The 17629-nt window shown below is 33.7% G+C and overlaps 1 protein-coding gene across 4 annotated transcripts in view; it reads left to right on the top strand.

Moving 5' to 3' along the window:
* LOC148308706 (uncharacterized) overlaps positions 1 to 17629 on the top strand; it is a 34955-nt gene that overhangs the window by 15314 nt on the left and 2012 nt on the right. Inside the window, exons 3-9 of one of the 4 annotated variants that reach the window (XM_088261260.1) lie at positions 5349 to 5555; positions 6235 to 6347; positions 6812 to 7005; positions 8570 to 8731; positions 14340 to 14547; positions 15264 to 15417; positions 17147 to 17443. In XM_088261260.1, coding sequence (XP_088117386.1) covers positions 5349 to 5555; positions 6235 to 6347; positions 6812 to 7005; positions 8570 to 8731; positions 14340 to 14547; positions 15264 to 15417; positions 17147 to 17443 — 1335 coding nt within the window. The remainder of the gene's footprint in view (positions 1 to 5348; positions 5556 to 6234; positions 6348 to 6811; positions 7006 to 8569; positions 8732 to 14339; positions 14548 to 15263; positions 15418 to 17146; positions 17444 to 17629) is intronic. The other 3 variants (XM_088261261.1, XM_088261262.1, XM_088261263.1) reach the window with 3 other exon arrangements.

Raw genomic sequence — 17629 nt, forward strand, 5'->3', positions numbered from 1 at the left:
ATGTACAGACAAGGGTTAGAACAATATTGTCGAAGTTGTAACATAACGACTTTCGGACCTTCGTTATGAATGGGTTAAGACAAATTGGCACAGCATTATTTATTCTGGAACTTTCCGAGTGTTTTTGTTTAAGATTCTTTATCCGATAGAAGTTTTTCGTAGTTTTCTTGCGCTTTCTATTTATAAAGTAAAATATAGGTACCTAATAGAAAAAATATCCGAACAATGAAAACAAACGTCACACTAGCCGTGAAGCACAAATACATCACAAATAATAAATAAAATATAAATCAACTACCACACTAGGCATGTAGCAATCACAAATGTCACACTGGAAATTTAACAATCCCAAACGTCTAATTAGCCATTTTAGCAATCACAAATACCACATAACAATGGTGCCATCACAAATACCACACTAGTCACGTAGTCTTAACGAATGCCTCACAAGCAATCACAAATACCACACTAGTCCATGTGCCATACCTCATTAACCATTTAGCAATCACAAATGCCACATTAGCAATGTAGCCATCACAAACACCACACTAGTTACGTAGTCTTAACGAATGCTTCAGTAGCAATCACAAATACCACACTAGTCCATGTGCCATACCTCATTAACCATTTAGCAATCACAAATGCCACATTAGCAATGTAGCCATCACAAACACCACACTAGTTACGTAGTCTTAACGAATGCTTCAGTAGCAATCACAAATACCACACTAGTTCATGTGTCAATACCTCATTAACCATTTAGCAATCACAAATGCCACATTAGCAATGTAGCCATCACAAATACTACACTAGTCACGTAGTCTTTACGAATGCCTCACTAGCAATCACAAATACCACACTAGTCATGTGTCAATACCTCATTAGCCATTTACCAATCACAAATGCCTCTTTAGCTACATATTTAGAAATCACAAATGCCCCACTAAACATGCAGCCACGACAAATACAAAAATATACAATGATATATACGAGTATGTATTAATCCGAAGAAATGGCATCTACCTGATAAGCCTAAAAATACAACATTTAAAATTAGTAATAACAATATTGTAGGTTCAACTCCGTAGTGTACTATATTGGTGCATATGGCTACCTAGATGGAGATTCAGGGGTTGATTCGCAGAATAATGATCCTGAGTAAGACATATTTCAATTGTAATACAGAATGATGTAAATAAATTTATATATTTGACGCATACGCAGACAGAAAATAGGGTAATATTTTTGGTGGCTGAATAGAAAACATGAATTTTGAAGTTACCCAGCTGTAGTTATTATCTCACGATGTAATATTGTATTAGGTCATTTGAATTCATTCAACTGTCAATATCAAGACTTGTCCCATTCAATTTGTTGCTTTAATAAATTCATTATATAATAATAGATATCTGGCACACAAGAGTGTGGCAATTTGATCATATAATATTTCATACCTGTCTTCGGTACCTACTTTAAAATTATATTTAAACTTAGGGCGCTGACCTGGTTAGATCGAGTGCGGCGTCATATAGCTTCTATTACTTAAATGCGTTTTCTATGTACTTTGAACTGATTGATTTGATTGAATTTATGACAATTTAATAAAATGTTTGTATGTGTAAACAAACAATCGTGTAGCGAGTGTTTTTGCCTAGAATTTTCACTCATGAATTACATGAAATTATAGTAACTTTAAACATAAAGATTAAATTCACTCACAAGTAGGCATAGGCTATGAAACTTATAAAGTTGAAGCCTGAGTAGGGACATGATAAACGGTGTTGCATAAGCCGTAGCTAAATTTCAGAGTCACTTCGACGTTAGGTAATTCAAAAAAAAAAGAAACAATCGTGTAATTAATATTTTTTGTGTAGCACTTTTAACTTGTCCAATCAAACAATATATATATTTTTTTTTATTACGTTGGTCTTACTAGGACGTTTTACCGTTTTACGTCAGAAATAACTGTTTTTAAATGTAACTTTTCTGACTACGTACGAGTAGTATAGTGATTGGGGCGTTTGGCTACTGGTGGAAATACCGGGTTCAATTCCTGTAGAGTTAAAATAAATGGAGTTTATTTTTTATTCTAATATTTATTTAATGTCATTCTGGACTAATATCTGAAGCGCGGGACTGATCACCTTGCTTTCATTGTAATTAATGATCGAGATAACACTGCGTCAATACGATGCAGTGCACCATTGGGCATTAAATTTATGTGTTTTTTTTTTTAAATATTAAAACAGAAAAAATAAAGGGTGTAATCAGATTAGAATTCAAACTACATTACCAGAATACACTTTGTAATCTTTTTAACAAATCAAAACACGATTCATGATTCTACTGATGTTTTTAGACACTGTTTTGCTTTGCGTGGGAATTGACAAATTATGACAAAAAAACTTTAAATTAAATTAAATTGAAAATTAAGAATAAGAGAGATATTTAATGTGAAAAAACAGAAAAACATCTCAAAAGAAATACGATACAAAAATGCTTAAACATATTCTGTTTATTCAATATTTATGTCATTGATTGGAGCTTCAATTGGCAATACTGATATTAAATTAATAGTTCGTCTTCTTCTTCTTCTTCTTGGCGTAGGCCTTGCGGCCTGTTTTTAAGAGGGATTAGCCTCCTGAGTTGTTGATTCCCAGCTGTCAATCCATCTCTTTGATGGTCTGCTCAGAAATCGACTACCTTGGGGTTGGCCGTGCAGTGTGATGTTAGGGGGGGGGGGTCTGGATGGTTCCATTCTCCTCACATGAGCATACCATTGTCTTCTTCGTTTTTTTCCCCACCTAATGACGTCTTGGATCTCGCATATTTCCCTTATCCCGATGTTCCTTATTCTATCTCGTAGACTCTTGCCAGATATGCTCCTTAGAGTTTTCATTTCTGACGCTCTTAGCGCGTTTTTTGTGTCTACGATGTCCGCTCTGCTTTTGATCACATATGTCATGGTGGTGACACAAATTAGTGATTGAAATATTGATTATATGTTCATTCATTCACGATTCACCATTAACGCTTTAAAATTGTGTGCCATCGGCGCTAAAGATGATTCATTTCACAAAATTGACGAGAGGTCTTCATTTCTGACATGTAAAGGTTTGTGATAACTGAAATATGAGATATGTCCGTGATCCGATATTTTCGAGATAACGAGAAAAAAATATACAGTATATGGATATTCTAATTTTGTTATTGATTCGTTGAGTTTGTAAAAACACAATGATAAATATTTCAGTACTAATGTGTAAAGGCAACTAGTCGTAACTCAAATTGCGGCTGTTTGGTACCGAGATATTCATTATCCAAATTGTATTAATTTGATACACGTGTTGGCAAAAAGCATAATTTTAAGTTAACTATAAATTCGTTTATCTCAAAACGACTGTTTTTAACTTGCGGCTATTTGCCTTTGCACATTAGAGTAGATGCGTATATCTACGCGTTATCTTTTCATTGTATTTCCAGCCCTGACCGGTTGTCTTGGTTCCATTGGTATTTTTCGGAAAACATTGCTAGGAATTTGGTGGATATTCTAGCAGAATGTTTACGGGTCGGATTCGCCCCCTGAATTGTTGGACGAGAATTCCTGTCGGATGATTCGACTCTCGGCATGTGTATATTTAGATCGGGTTATAAATGGCGTCATGAATCGCACCTTGAAGAGCTTGGCACTGCGCTATCGTTATTATTATTATGTCACTTTACCGCGTGTTGTATTGTAAATAAATGTATGACAATGTATAAACTATATACAAAAATCAAAATGTAAATAATTTATACACACATTATGCATACATTTAAGGCCCAGTATTCGATAAATCACAACTTAATTTTCTTTAAACCCAGGTAACATTTGAGGTAATTGAAACACCGTTTTTTAAAACAAATGAAAATGCTTTGTGATAGCTTATCTCTCACGAAGCACACTATCCGCTATGGGCAATGTTTAATATTGCGTGTGTTGCTAATACGTTCAATAGATGGCGCTGCCATTAATAAAAAACCTATGAAAAATAAAATTACGAAATTACGTAAAAGGACTTGTTTTTACTTTTACTTTAGGAAAATTGGAGATATAGGACAAACTAACATTTGCATTTCTATTTATAAAGATTTGAATCGACGTTGCTATGCTGGGCTATTCATAATTCGATTAATTAAAAGGAGGTTTTGGTGGACTATAAGTTCAATTTTGATATAAAAACATATCAACGATAGTTTTTATATCAAAATTGTCAGCGATAGTTTTTGCCTTGTCAGGGCATTATCGATTTTTGTTGTTGTTGGAATTGCAACATCCAAGCAACCCTGAAATCTATCTACGATTTACACCGTTTATCATGTTCCTACTTAATAAGTTATATAGTCTATTCCTAAGTGAGAATGGTTTGGAAGTTTTTGAGTGAAAATTTCTTGCCTCTCTACTCCCACTTTCAACCAATCTTAAAAGTTAAGAGAGTTGCCTATAAAAGGCGTTGAATTGAATACCAACTAACTAACTGGACCGCCACCATAGGTCAGCACGCTCGGCTACCGTTCTGGAGGTCCCGATTTCGATTCCCAGGGGGGTTAAATAAATAAAAGTGATTTTTCACTCTAATATATATATATTTTTCAAAACATATTACATACATAAGTCACATATACATATAATATTCACGATGAGTAATTTCTATTTCTCATTTTGGGACATGGGATTAAGGTTAACAATACTGGAACACAAATAATAAAATATCAAAAAATATGTTTTTTTAATAGCCAAAACTGATACTAATACATGGCAAAAGATAAAAACAATATACAGGTATAATAAATAGGCATAAGAAGCATATTTAAAAGAAATAAATGAGAAAAACATAAGGTAAGAAGGTATTTTTAACATTTATTAAAAATATTACCCCAGGGTCCAGACTGGTACCTAAAGCGGAGGGCTGATCACCTTTCCTTCATGTGTTAACAATCAAGATAACACTGCGTTTATATGATGCATTACACAAAGGAAAGGTGATCAGCCTTCCGCTTCAGGTACCATTCCAGGGTGATATTGAATAAATATTAAAGTGAAAAATTTACAAATATTTATAAGACCACCCTATGGGAATCGAACCCGGGACCTCCAGAGCGGTAGCCAAGCGTGCTGACCATTACACCACGGAGGCGGACATCAAAAAAATAATAAATAAAAAAAACTAACTAACCATCACGCCGCTTCCCCGTAGGGGTAGGCAGAGAGAATAGAATTCCACACCACTCTGTCCTTGCAAACATTCTTCGCCTCTTCCACGAAAAAAATAATAGTCAATTTAAAAAGTGGCATGCTTGTACAATAGATTCACCCGGTGTCTGCTTTCTACCCGAGCCGCGGGCCCCTGTTGGGCCAGCGCCGCCTCATCTCGCGCCTGGCGCCCCACTCTGTTGTCACCATCCGAGTCCGGCCCTCCGTCGTCATCCGGGAACTGGACCGCATCGAGCACAAGCCCCGCTCCCACAGCGGGTACTCCGCCACCGAGAACTACCTCTGCTCCAACTCCTCCAAGGTGAGTTGGATTTCATAACAACCATAATTTGTTGTTTTATGTTTCTGTTATTGTTATAATTATTATTATATGTTTTCAAATGGGTGTATGTGTGACTTGCATTTGCATATTTTCTCATTTGATGGGGTGATGAATTCTCAGAAGTTGAATTATTTTTTTTGTATTTTATTCCAAAATGTTATTGTTGTATTTTATTTTATTTAACAGTATTGGTGTAACTTTCTTAAAAACTCTACGCGAAATATATAATCTAAATATAAAAATATATAAATCTAAATGCGTCCTATAATTGACGGAGACATATATCTTTACATTTTTTTAAACCTTGTATTTTAGCCTCTAAATAACATTCATATTCTAATAAAATCACTTATTAATTAGTGATTTCTAATTGTTAACAATAGTTACTGGATATAATGACTCACTCTATAATGTTTGACTACTGCGCTATCCAGACTTGAATTCTTTGCGGAGTCAAAATAAATGTTAATGATTTTTCACTCAATATTTATTTAATATCACTCTGGACTGGTACCGAAAGCGCAGGATTGATCTTCTTGTCTATATGTAATTAACAATCAGGATAACAATCCTTTGGTACAATGTGGTGCCCTATGTCCCCTTATGTGCGGATAAGGATTAAAAGAGCTTAATCATTGTTGAATTATTTTTGTGGTAGAGCTGGGAGGATGAGAGTAAGAAGATCCGTGCGCAGACTGCTTCCTTGTTGCAGAGGATCCACGCTTCAGTTCCCAGAGCTACCAGTGTTGTTCCCTTCGAGACACTTTCACGGTATCTATGTTTTTATTGTTAAGTTTGCTGCTTATCAAATTTAACAGCTAAAAATCATACGCATCTACTCCGTATCATTCCATTATATATAAATCCTCAGAATTGTGCCAAACGTAACATATGTAAATAAATCATGTGTAAATAATTAACTTATTGTACATAACTCATTACTTGTTAATGAAATACTCGATTGATTGCGTCGATCGATAATAAAAACAATAAGTTTATATTACAGCTATGTACATAATTGCTTTTATTCATAGTTGATAATATGTAATTATTCCACATTGATTGGCAAACAAGGCAAATTCACAAGAGGATCATTGAAAAATGAAAACAAAATTTCAAATAAAATGGGAAAAATTTGGCAGATTCCAGAACTTGGTGGATCCAGCCTTTTTGCGAACCAACAAGTTTTAAAAACATTTGGTCAATATTTTTCTTTTTTCATTTCCGATACCCAGTTGGAGCGTATGGTCGCCACTGAGCTCCTTCGAGAGCTACTATCGACATTATAATTATAGGTACACCGAGCCACTATTGCCAGCGAGGTACTCGTCCGAAAGCTACCTCAACCGTTTAATGCTCCCCGTCAGAAATGTAGCGAGAGATATTGAGAGCATGTCATGGTATGCGGAACCGGCAAAGAGATTCACAGGTAAGCTTCTTTATAATCTAGATACTGCCACTGATCCATCATAAGATTTAATGACATCTATGAATTCATTACCCTAACCTTCGCACATCTCAACGCAATGGGATTTTAAAATATCTATCTACGGCTAAGTATTGTTTTTGGTGTCAAAAGCTAAGATATATATTTCATAACAATTATTATCATCCGTTAAGACTGGATAGAATAATAATGTAAACATTCAATTGAAAAGTTTTGTGACAGTGCTTCTGGATCCATTTTGTAAGATGGAAATGCATGAATTTCACACTTCCTAGCACTTACTGAAGTACCTAAAGCAATATATGAACAGTATATGGAAAAATCCATAGAAATCATCACAATATAGATGCGACTTAATAATAACCACACAATCTCATTCTAGATTGTAATAATTTCTATGGATTTTTTTTTGTAGTATATTTTGTATAAGTTTTCCAAGCCAGGTTGGAAATTTGGAGTTTATGTAAAAATATTTGAATTTTAATGTGTAATTTGAGGCATTGTCACAATAACTAATAAATTGAATACATATGTCTGCATAAAATCGTTTCTATTGCAACATTTGAAATAAATCCTTAAAACTCATAATCTAATTCCGATGTTGTAAATAACATATTACTCGAGTATTAATTAAATTCTTTGATCAATGAGAAAAGCAGAAATTCAGCATTAATCCATCCATCACATATTTATTGTAAATATACCATCACCAAAAATTTGTTCTCAACTTATTCAAATATTAATATAATTTTCAACTCTTTTATCCAGTTAAGATTTTTCTAAAATATAATATGTATAAGAGGATATTGAAAGCAATGAAAAATCTTCCCAATCATTTGACTGCTTCAGTTAAAGATTGCAAAAATTATTTATGTCCCAAGTCACTACATACACCACACCTTAGTTAACAAGAAAAGAGGTTTTTCCTTTTATTGGATTAGTTCTTCTTCTTCTATTTGATTCTTTTACTCAATGCTGTTTGTCATGCTCATCTGGAATAAGTTTACCTCAATTTTTTCCTAGATTATTTGGTTAGTCAATCTTGTATTTATATCATTTAGTCAGTCAAATCTTTAAGTAAAGTAGTGAAAAGAATTAGTTATTTGAAGTTTACTATATTTATTGCCGATATCCTCTTCTACAAGCCTAGTTTTTATCTTATTTTCATGGATCAATGCAGAATTGAGTCAGGTCATAGTCCCGTTAGTAGTATTATGGACTTGGAGTCAGAGGTCTGTGATTTGATCACAATTTGATTTATATTTTCATACACAAGCCGCTTCGGTTTATGTGAAAGTAATACGTCGATTGAAATAAGATTAATTGCAATTCAAAAATGAAGACTTGTAAACAGCATTCAGTAAATGTGTGCATAATTATTTTTCTCTTATAATTAATGAATACAGTATGTACATACATTATTAGAATTGGACTTTTTTATGAATATTATGAATTTTAAATTTCTAAATGACCTGTTGATGGACTAATGTGTATTTTTTCTCAATGATTGATCTTGTTGTTGGTCCTTTTTAACAATCTCTAACAGGCCGCGGGCACCTAGCCTGTATCAGATATTCCGGTGCCAAGGCTTTCCCCAACCGTAGGGCCTTGTGCGAGGACTTGTCTGTAAAGGACGACGTCACCCTGTTGTCCTTTTACGCCAAGAACAGACTCGCCGCCGCCGGTCTGGCCTACGAGAACGCCACAGGTAAAGTCTAACACAACACATTCCTCATTTACCAAAACCGCAGTTACGCTTTGAACTTTGAACACCACCCCGGCAGTATAAAGCTTTGGCAATTTAGAAGTCTCCTGACACTCATATCCCTTCAATAGTCTCTATACTGCGCACCATTTTTTTTATAAATCTATTTATTTTTATTATATTTTTTTTTTAATTCCTGGATATTTTTTTATAATATCATAATATTATATAAATCATAAAATAAATAGTTATTAGTCATCGTTTTGTCCTACATGCGAGTGGTACAAATTCGATAAAATAGGAACATTTCTTTTGTATGGATAGCATTAACAATATTCGAGTTAGACAACTTCATTTGACCATTGATGATTAATTTTTTCTTCTTATAGTCCATTATAAATTATGCATGGGTCATTTTTTAACGACCTGATCTAAATGATCCAGATGATAAATTTAGTTTACAAGGATGACCCTCACTGGCTTACCGATTTTAATAAATTCACTGACTCTTTCAGTTGAAATACTTGCATTTTAATTTGATAACGCGATATTGATTCATTTCCAATTTAATTGTAAATTATATGACTTTTGGCTCATATATTTTGGCTTCTATAAAACATTATTAAAAGTGTATTTTTAAGGTAATTATGAAGCTTGTCCATTTGTCTTAATTTTTATTGATCAAAATTATAAATTTAAGATATATTTCCTCCTCCGAAAATACAAAATGAAACACTGCAGAATAATACACCATTTTCATAATTAAAAGAAATAATTATTTACCTTGTGCTTCAACATATTATTATTGAAAATACACAATTTTCACTGTCACCAAATTGATATTCAAACATGGCTAACATTATTAAATAAATAAATTATAATTTAACTAGAAAACTTCTCATACAAAAGGAATGTTCCACAAAATAAATATTTTGGTATTAAATACCCCTCCTTAATCAATCATCACCGAGTACATGAAAATCAACATAATATTAAGAATCATTAAGTTATATTTGCCATATTAACTGATGACAGGTATTAAATAAAAACTAAGAAACAAATAATTACAACTACGAAATGGTTGTACTTTTAAAAAAGTTTTTTTTTACAATGCACTTTTATTGGATAACAGTGTGGGCATCGGGCAGTTTCATTGTTGTCAAGTAGTCGGTGGTGTTTGGTGAGCGGGAGGAGATAAACAATCTGTACCTAACCGAGTGTGTGACCGTGTCTCTTGCAGCGGCACCAGACTTCAAGGAACAACCCGCCTTGGTGGAATGCTCTTAACAACCATAACACACCATTATCTACAACCCTTCCACACAGCCAACATCTATGTCGCATTAACAATCCAAGCTAGCTTCCACAAACATCATACAAAAGGGCTTATTACTTATAACTCGATTACCCCCAAATATTAACAAAGGTTGCTAACCTTTCTAGGGAAGGTAGTGCAAATATCGTTAGTTTTATTAGCACATTTTTGCTTCAGAATAGTAGTGACCCTCCCCTGAGAATCGTACTCCTCCAGCACAGTAACTATACCCGCTAACCACTACACTATGGAGGTGGACAATGGGAGAAATACAAGTCAAATTTAGAGAGCAGAAAAGCAGATAATCCAATTTTAAATCTTACAAGAAAGCAAAATTATAAATTAATCTAGAAACCATAAAATACACACGAAAACAATTTGTTTTATGATTGAATTTTTACATTTATAAATGACAGTTTTTTCCACATTGCTTTTTTCTTTTACATTAGTTGTCAAATTTTATGATAGATTTGTTTCAATGACCTTGACATTTTTTGATATTTTAACCGCCGTTTTCATTAGCCTCTGAAGAAGTTGGCAACCCTTATGTTAATTATAAAATGCGGAAGATTAGTGTGAGTTGGGCTATTATTACAGGGATAACATTAAATATCTAATAGTTAATAAATTTGACAATTTCTAGTCATATACATTCGTAAAGTACCTACACGTAAAATAATTATGATGAAAAGCGAACTATTTTTTATACGAATATTACATTGAAAACACATATATTTTATTAATATATTTTTTTAAAAATAAATTGTAGCAAAAAGGATATGCTTAGATATCTTTAAGTAATTTTAATATGATTTATAGCTAATTTTATTAATAAACAAAAATCTGTTCTTATATACAGAAAATACATATTAAAATATTAATTATGTCAGTATTAATCCCATTTCCTTAAATCTTTGTAAACGACACAAAAATTGTTGAGGAAATAATAACCACTAAATGAAATAATGATTTATAATAATTTAAGTTATATATTTTGATGTTATACGATTTTTGACTGAAATAAAATAAAAAATACAACATTTCTGAAAATCTTTCTTTCCCTACTCCTAAAATATCATTGCATGCAAACTTGGCAAGTTTAACAAAAAAGGCTTATTAAAATAATTGGATTTTTAAATAATATACAGTAAAAGCTCGTTAATTTGACGTTGAAAAAGTAGAAAAATATTAGAAATTTCAAATAAGGGAATTTGAATGGAAAAAAAAACTTTTTGGTTTACAAAATAATAAAAGCGATAAGAATAAATTTTTTTTTGGAATTAAATTTCTGTTTTTTTTTTTAAATTCAAGGTGATTTTTTTGTTAAATTTTTGATAATGTTGTTTAAAAAATTATTACATTCAATATTTTTCAAATTATAACAAAATTTGAGTTATAGAATTATAGTTGTACGAATTAAAGAGCTTTTAATGTACTTGATTATCGATTTCATTGCATTTTACATTAACGCTTTATAAGAGATAAGTTTAAAGTGATTTAATAAAAATATTAAGTTTTTTAAAAGGTAGTTGCAAACATCTAAGTAAAGTGTTTTGAATCTCATTTGTATATGTTCTACATCATTTACATCTTAATTAAAACATCATGCCAACCGTCTGGTCGACATTCATAAAAATAAAATTGCAAATCATTTTGGCGAGATATCAAAATTTCATCCATTGTGTAACTTTGATGCTGATATAAAATGTAACTGGTTATAATTTTGAACAGAGATATTTACTGTATATGATTGCACACGCCTTATGAAAAAAAATTAACTTGATGCTAATGGTTCGAAGCGAAATAGTGTAATTCCTTATGGGACTTTAATATCCCATAGCTGGAGTCATTTTCAGCTGAAAATTACCCTAATGATGGCCAGTTTTGTTATGAGCAAAGGAAATTTCCAAAATTTAACGATTTTAAATGTTATTTCGCTGCCATATTTGCATCACATAGACATGCGCCATAGCTAGGCTTACCAGACACCCCAATTTGACCGGGACAGTCCCGGTTTTCAGACAAAATCCCTGTGACCCGAACAATTTACTTCACGTCCCGGTAAAATGACAAATGGTAGATGACAAAATTCTAAAAATAATTAACTGTGAAGGATTAATTAGGATTTTAGAACTTTGTCATTTATTTCACTGTATGTACGCTGGGGGCGTTCCGGTGTCTCGGTTGAACATTTCAGAAATCTGGCAAGCCTAGCCTCTAAAGGTTTTATTGATATTTCTTTATTGAAAGAATTTTATATTACAATAAGATAAGATGGTAAAGGGATTTTTTTTTTAATCAGCAAGAAGTTCGAAATCGATAAGGAGTTGTTTTGAAATAATATTGAACTATAGGGGCATTGCAATATCGTATACACTGAACTCTCTTTTTTTAAAACACGGTTTTGAAATAAAACTATGTTTAAAAAAAGGAGAAAAAATAGAACATTCATTCAGGGGTATGCGGAAGGAAGCTAGATAAATAATTATTGTTATCTTTGATTTTTTTAAATATTCTTGAGATAAAATTGACACAATGAGCCATAATGAATCTTATTTTTTGATACCCTGAATTGATTTTTATACAAAGAAACCTATGCACCATATTTTTATTTTTGTTTTAGTACTTTTTTTTACACAGTAAAATGTATCTGCCATATGCTCCATGTATCTGACAGGCGCTATGGTGTAGTTGGGAAGACGCGCGACTGCGAAAGTGGGGTCGCGGGTTCGATCCCCGCCACATGCAAAATAAATTCAAGAAAGATTTATTTTCAATTCGTCCGGGTGTTTGTGATGTATTTTTAACATTTACCTTCCCTATCCTTACTGTCCTACCTGCAGACGAGCCTCTAATAGAAGCTTTGCGGGTTGTTTCTTTTAGCAAAAAAAAAGTGTGAAGTTCAGAGTATTCAGTGAAGAGTTTACGTTTCAAAAAAATAATGTGTGAAAACACTTCATCGCAATGTTCGAACAATTAACCCTGGGAAGCGATGACTTATAGGATTGGCTAGGTTCCTTGTTTGGCATTTGAGTCAATTTTGTAGTAAATTTATAACCAGTTTATATTTTATATAAATCACAGCATTAGCATGATAAAATGTAAATATGGCTGGAAATAACGAAAAGACACAATCACAAAATTCTACGGAGTTTGATAAAATAAACGAAAAGCAAGTTAACATTCTATTCTACAACTGGAAGACCGTCAGGGATACTTAAGTAAGTCACCTTATTCCATACTTAGCAACCCTAGCCACGTAACATTACCGGTCGCGGTGGGGGCTCATATGGTCGCAGAGTGTGTTCATATTAGCCTCCACGTGAGTAGGATGACCAACCAATATATTTGCATTTTTTTAACCTAGTTTTGAATCAAAATGCGAGTCATTTAAATCTTTTATTACAAATGACGTATTATTAATTTAAATCATGCTATGAATTTACGAATGCACCCAAAGATTTAGTTGTACAGTTGGAATGTCAGCATACAAAGCATAATCTTTGCACAATTTATGGTAGATTTTTAATTTTTTTTAAATTGAATTCATAATTATTTGAAGCTTAGCAAGTCTGGATGAAAGCATGAAGATTTCAAATGAATGTTAAGAGTGAGTCGTAGAAAAGGCATGTCATAAAGTATTGAATATGCAGATAATAGCTCATAGGGCACTACATTGTATTGATAAATCATTATTGTTAAATATGGGAGGGCTTGCGCTTCAGGCCTGCATAGAAGTGAAAAGATAACATTTTAAATAAGTAGTGTAGACGGCTTTAACATTACTTCTGGACTTTTCAACTGAATTTTTGAAGACTTTGGCATTTTAAAAGGGGTCGTTGGTTAGAATTTTTAAAAGTCGCCGATACCAAAAAGAAAATGATATATAAAGTAAATGTATAATTATAATATAATATAATGAGTATATAAAGTAAATTTAAAATTTAGAATTATGTTGACACAAGAACACAACTTGCATAATGCGGTTGTCAATCATGGGAGAGAAAGGTGAATGTTACACATTATATAAAGTGATCAATCAAACCAACTAATGACATGTCTAAGCCCTGTAAACGATCATATTCCCATTTTGATGAAAACCTCTTCATCTATTTTGGGATATTAATAAAATACTGTTTATGATTGCGATTCATTTTTGACGTAAAGTGCCTTGCGATCAGACATGCCTCGGAATTTGATGATCAGGCACTAGGAGAATGGTTTGGTTTGGAGGTAACACTGCCTGAATTAGTGTGGTCAATCCGTGGTTACGTGTGTTTCCGATGCGCGGTGTAGTGAAGCTGCTGCCGACGCGCCCGAGCAGGAAGTTCCAGGCGCCGCGCATGCTGGAGGACCCGGCCTTGGAGCTGAAGGCCTCCAAGATGGAGCGCCTGGAGCGGTTCCGCGCCATCGAGTCGGCCCCCGTGGACAACGCGGCCGAAGCGGAGCGCCTCGCCGAGAGGAAGAAGAAGAGGCAGGAGGAGGCCAAGCTGGCCGAAGAGAGGTGAGAGACATACATACCTGACAATAAATTTCGGGATAATTACTCCCACTGGGTAACTCTGAAAGGAGATGCATGAATGTGGAATAGGCAAAGTTTGTTTGCAAAGACAGCTTGGTGTGTCGTTCTATTATCTCTGTTTTTTTTTTGTAAAGATAATATTGCTTGGTATTCCTTTGCTTTTTGCTTTTAGATACTTCCTTTTGCTTTTAGATACTTTGGGTTTAGGGGCGGTGGTTGGGCCTGTTAGTGTTGATGGTTTCCTAATGGAGCTGGGGTTCCCTAGAGTAAGATTACTTTCCTGCCGCTGTCACCCTGGCTATAGTAACATGGTGAAGGGTTATACACACTAGTTAGTACTATACAACTTACATATTATACAACTTACATAGCCTCTGACAGCAATAGGGACTTTGAAAGCATTAGTAATAATTTTTATCTTTGATAGCGAAAAGCTTTGCATGATTGATTAAAAACCGATAAGAAGTTTTTGCATAGATGGGTCGGAATGAAAACCAAAAATTTCTACACCAGACCTAAGAATATGTGAAGAGCTTCCAAAGATGTTTTATCTCAAGTTGAGGTATTGATAATACAATACCTAAATTTAAGTTTCAATCTCTCGTATATGTCGCTAGATAATGAATGTTATATAAAAGTAAATACTTGTATGCAAAGTGTCTGCGGAATGGATGGAGTGAACTATCGCCATGTTTCAGGGCTCTGGCCGAGGAGCTGGCCAAGAAGAAGGAGCTGGCCAAGAAAGAAGAAGCTGTCCGGGCGGCTGAGCTGGCGAGACAAGAGGAGCTAGCCGCACAGGCCGCTGCGGAGAGGGCTGCCGAGCTCGATAGGAAGGCTGAACTCCAAAGACAGGTAACGCATGCGAGCACAAACTAAAAGAGTTTAATTTTTAATTAAAATTTTACCCGGTAAATACCACTATTTCTTAAAATCAATTGTGACACATATATAATTTTTAAACATTATAATTTTTAAACACCCTATGTGAAACTAAGTCCAAATTTAAGAGGTGTGTCTAATTATGCCCTATTGTCTATGTTCGCACGGATGAAAAACCTTCTCTCTTCTCCGTCTTACTCCTTATTACTGAGGGTTGTAACCCTTGTCGAAGCAACCTTTTCCAGTTATCCTTTGACTGCCCCGCACATAGTGCTCCAACCACCAAGGTGATTGCTCTCTTAACTTGATCGGTTCATCGTGTGGGGATCTTCCTCTCTTTTATGATAAAAAAATAAAAATAAAAATAAATAAATAAATAAAAAATAAAAAACACCTCCTACCTCCTTCATCTTTCAATGTCCCAAGGACACAACTCCAAAATTTAGACTGAGCTTCACATCCGGTGTTTTAAAATGATGCAGAATGCATTGATACACATGTCACAATGGATTCTAAGAAATAGTAGCATTTACCAAGTAAAATTTAAATTAAAAATGTATGGATATTACCACAAAGTGACTGCCGATCAAATAATGAAATTAAAATATTTTCTATAATGTCATCTGCGTCTCATCAAGCATATTCCACTTCTATACCCTGCCATCATATAAAACGCTTAAGTTTACACAGCGTTAATCCAATATGGTACCCTAGCACCACTTTGGTCTTAGGGCCAGTAGAAAAGAATTTTAGCATTAAAGAAAAAAGTATAAATAAATTAAAATAAAAGATAAACAAAATAAAATTGGCTCACATCAAGTAACATCATTCCCAAACCATTACTATTCGTTTTCATTTCCAGATAATATATTTTTATTTACAATTCATTTGCATGAAAATGATTTGTAAAATGAGTTGATTGCTATTCGTATGAATAAAATATAATGAAAATAATAAGATTAACAGCTTTATTTTCATAAAGGTCACATTGAAGCTATCCAAACTCCTGGCACATGCTCATAAAACGTTATTACTAACAATAAACTATGCAAATACATCAGAAAAGCTGTTTTATATTCGCAATTTAGATTGTGCTATCTCTCCAGACTGTTAATCTTCTCTTTATTAATGCTTACCTTAATTTATTATTTACTTTTGTGATATTGGAGATGCAAACTGAACACATCATGGAAATGTATGTATGTTCAACAGGAAATAGTTGTAAAATATAAACTTTTTGTAATTCTTTTTCTTATTTATTAATATGGCATTAACTTTGTGGAATCACAAGATTACTTTTTTATATAATTGTTCTGACCGTGATTACATATGATATAATTATTTCAAAAAATTAATTTAAATGGTGTATTGCAATAATTATTAGATATGAAATGTTTTATACAAGTGTTTTATTTTTGTATTTAAATTATTTTTATTCATTATCGTCTTCATTTATAAGTGTCCTGATCATTAGACATTGTGATCTCACTGGGACAAAGGCGAAGTTCTTCTTTCTGAAATAGAATTATTTAATATCATTGAGATAAAAATTTTAGCACTCCTTAAATATGCCTTATTTTCTCTTTGCGCCCTTATCCGCACTCAATGGTACACACAGAGCACTGGATTTGGATAGTAGTTTCATTGACATATTGCCTCTAAAACCGTTTTTATAATTATTTTGCTTTGTTTTTCCGTTCAGGCTGATGAAGAACAACAAGCGATTGAAGAGGCCGCGAGACTCGCAGAAGAAGAAGCCGCTCGCATCGCCGAGGAAGCCAGGTTGGCGGAGGAAGCTATACTGGCCGAAGAACAGAGAATAGCGGAAGAAGCCAGACTAGCGGAAGCCAAGCTGGCGGAAGAGGCGAGAAAGGCAGAAGAAGAAAGGTTAGCGGAAGAGGCCAGGATAGCGGAAGAAGAGAGGCAAAAGGAGTTGGCGAGGCTAGAAGAGATCGAGAAGCAAGCTGACGAGGAGAAGGAAGCAGAGTTGGCAAGACAGGTAATCTAATATGCCAAAAAGTGATCATAACACAAATAGGGCTGTCCAAACTTAAAACACAGTAAGGGACATTTTTTTGCATTTTTGGACTAAGTAGAATCTACTTAGTCCAAAAATTAAAAGAAAAAACGTACTACAAAAAAATGTCCCTTACTGTGTTTTGAGATTGGACAGCCGAATAGAGTA

The sequence above is a fragment of the Brachycentrus maculatus genome, unplaced genomic scaffold (genome assembly GCF_059751285.1).
Source record: "Brachycentrus maculatus isolate JH-2025_06_01 unplaced genomic scaffold, ASM5975128v1 h1tg000152l, whole genome shotgun sequence".
NCBI classification, from domain to species: Eukaryota; Metazoa; Arthropoda; class Insecta; order Trichoptera; family Brachycentridae; genus Brachycentrus; species Brachycentrus maculatus.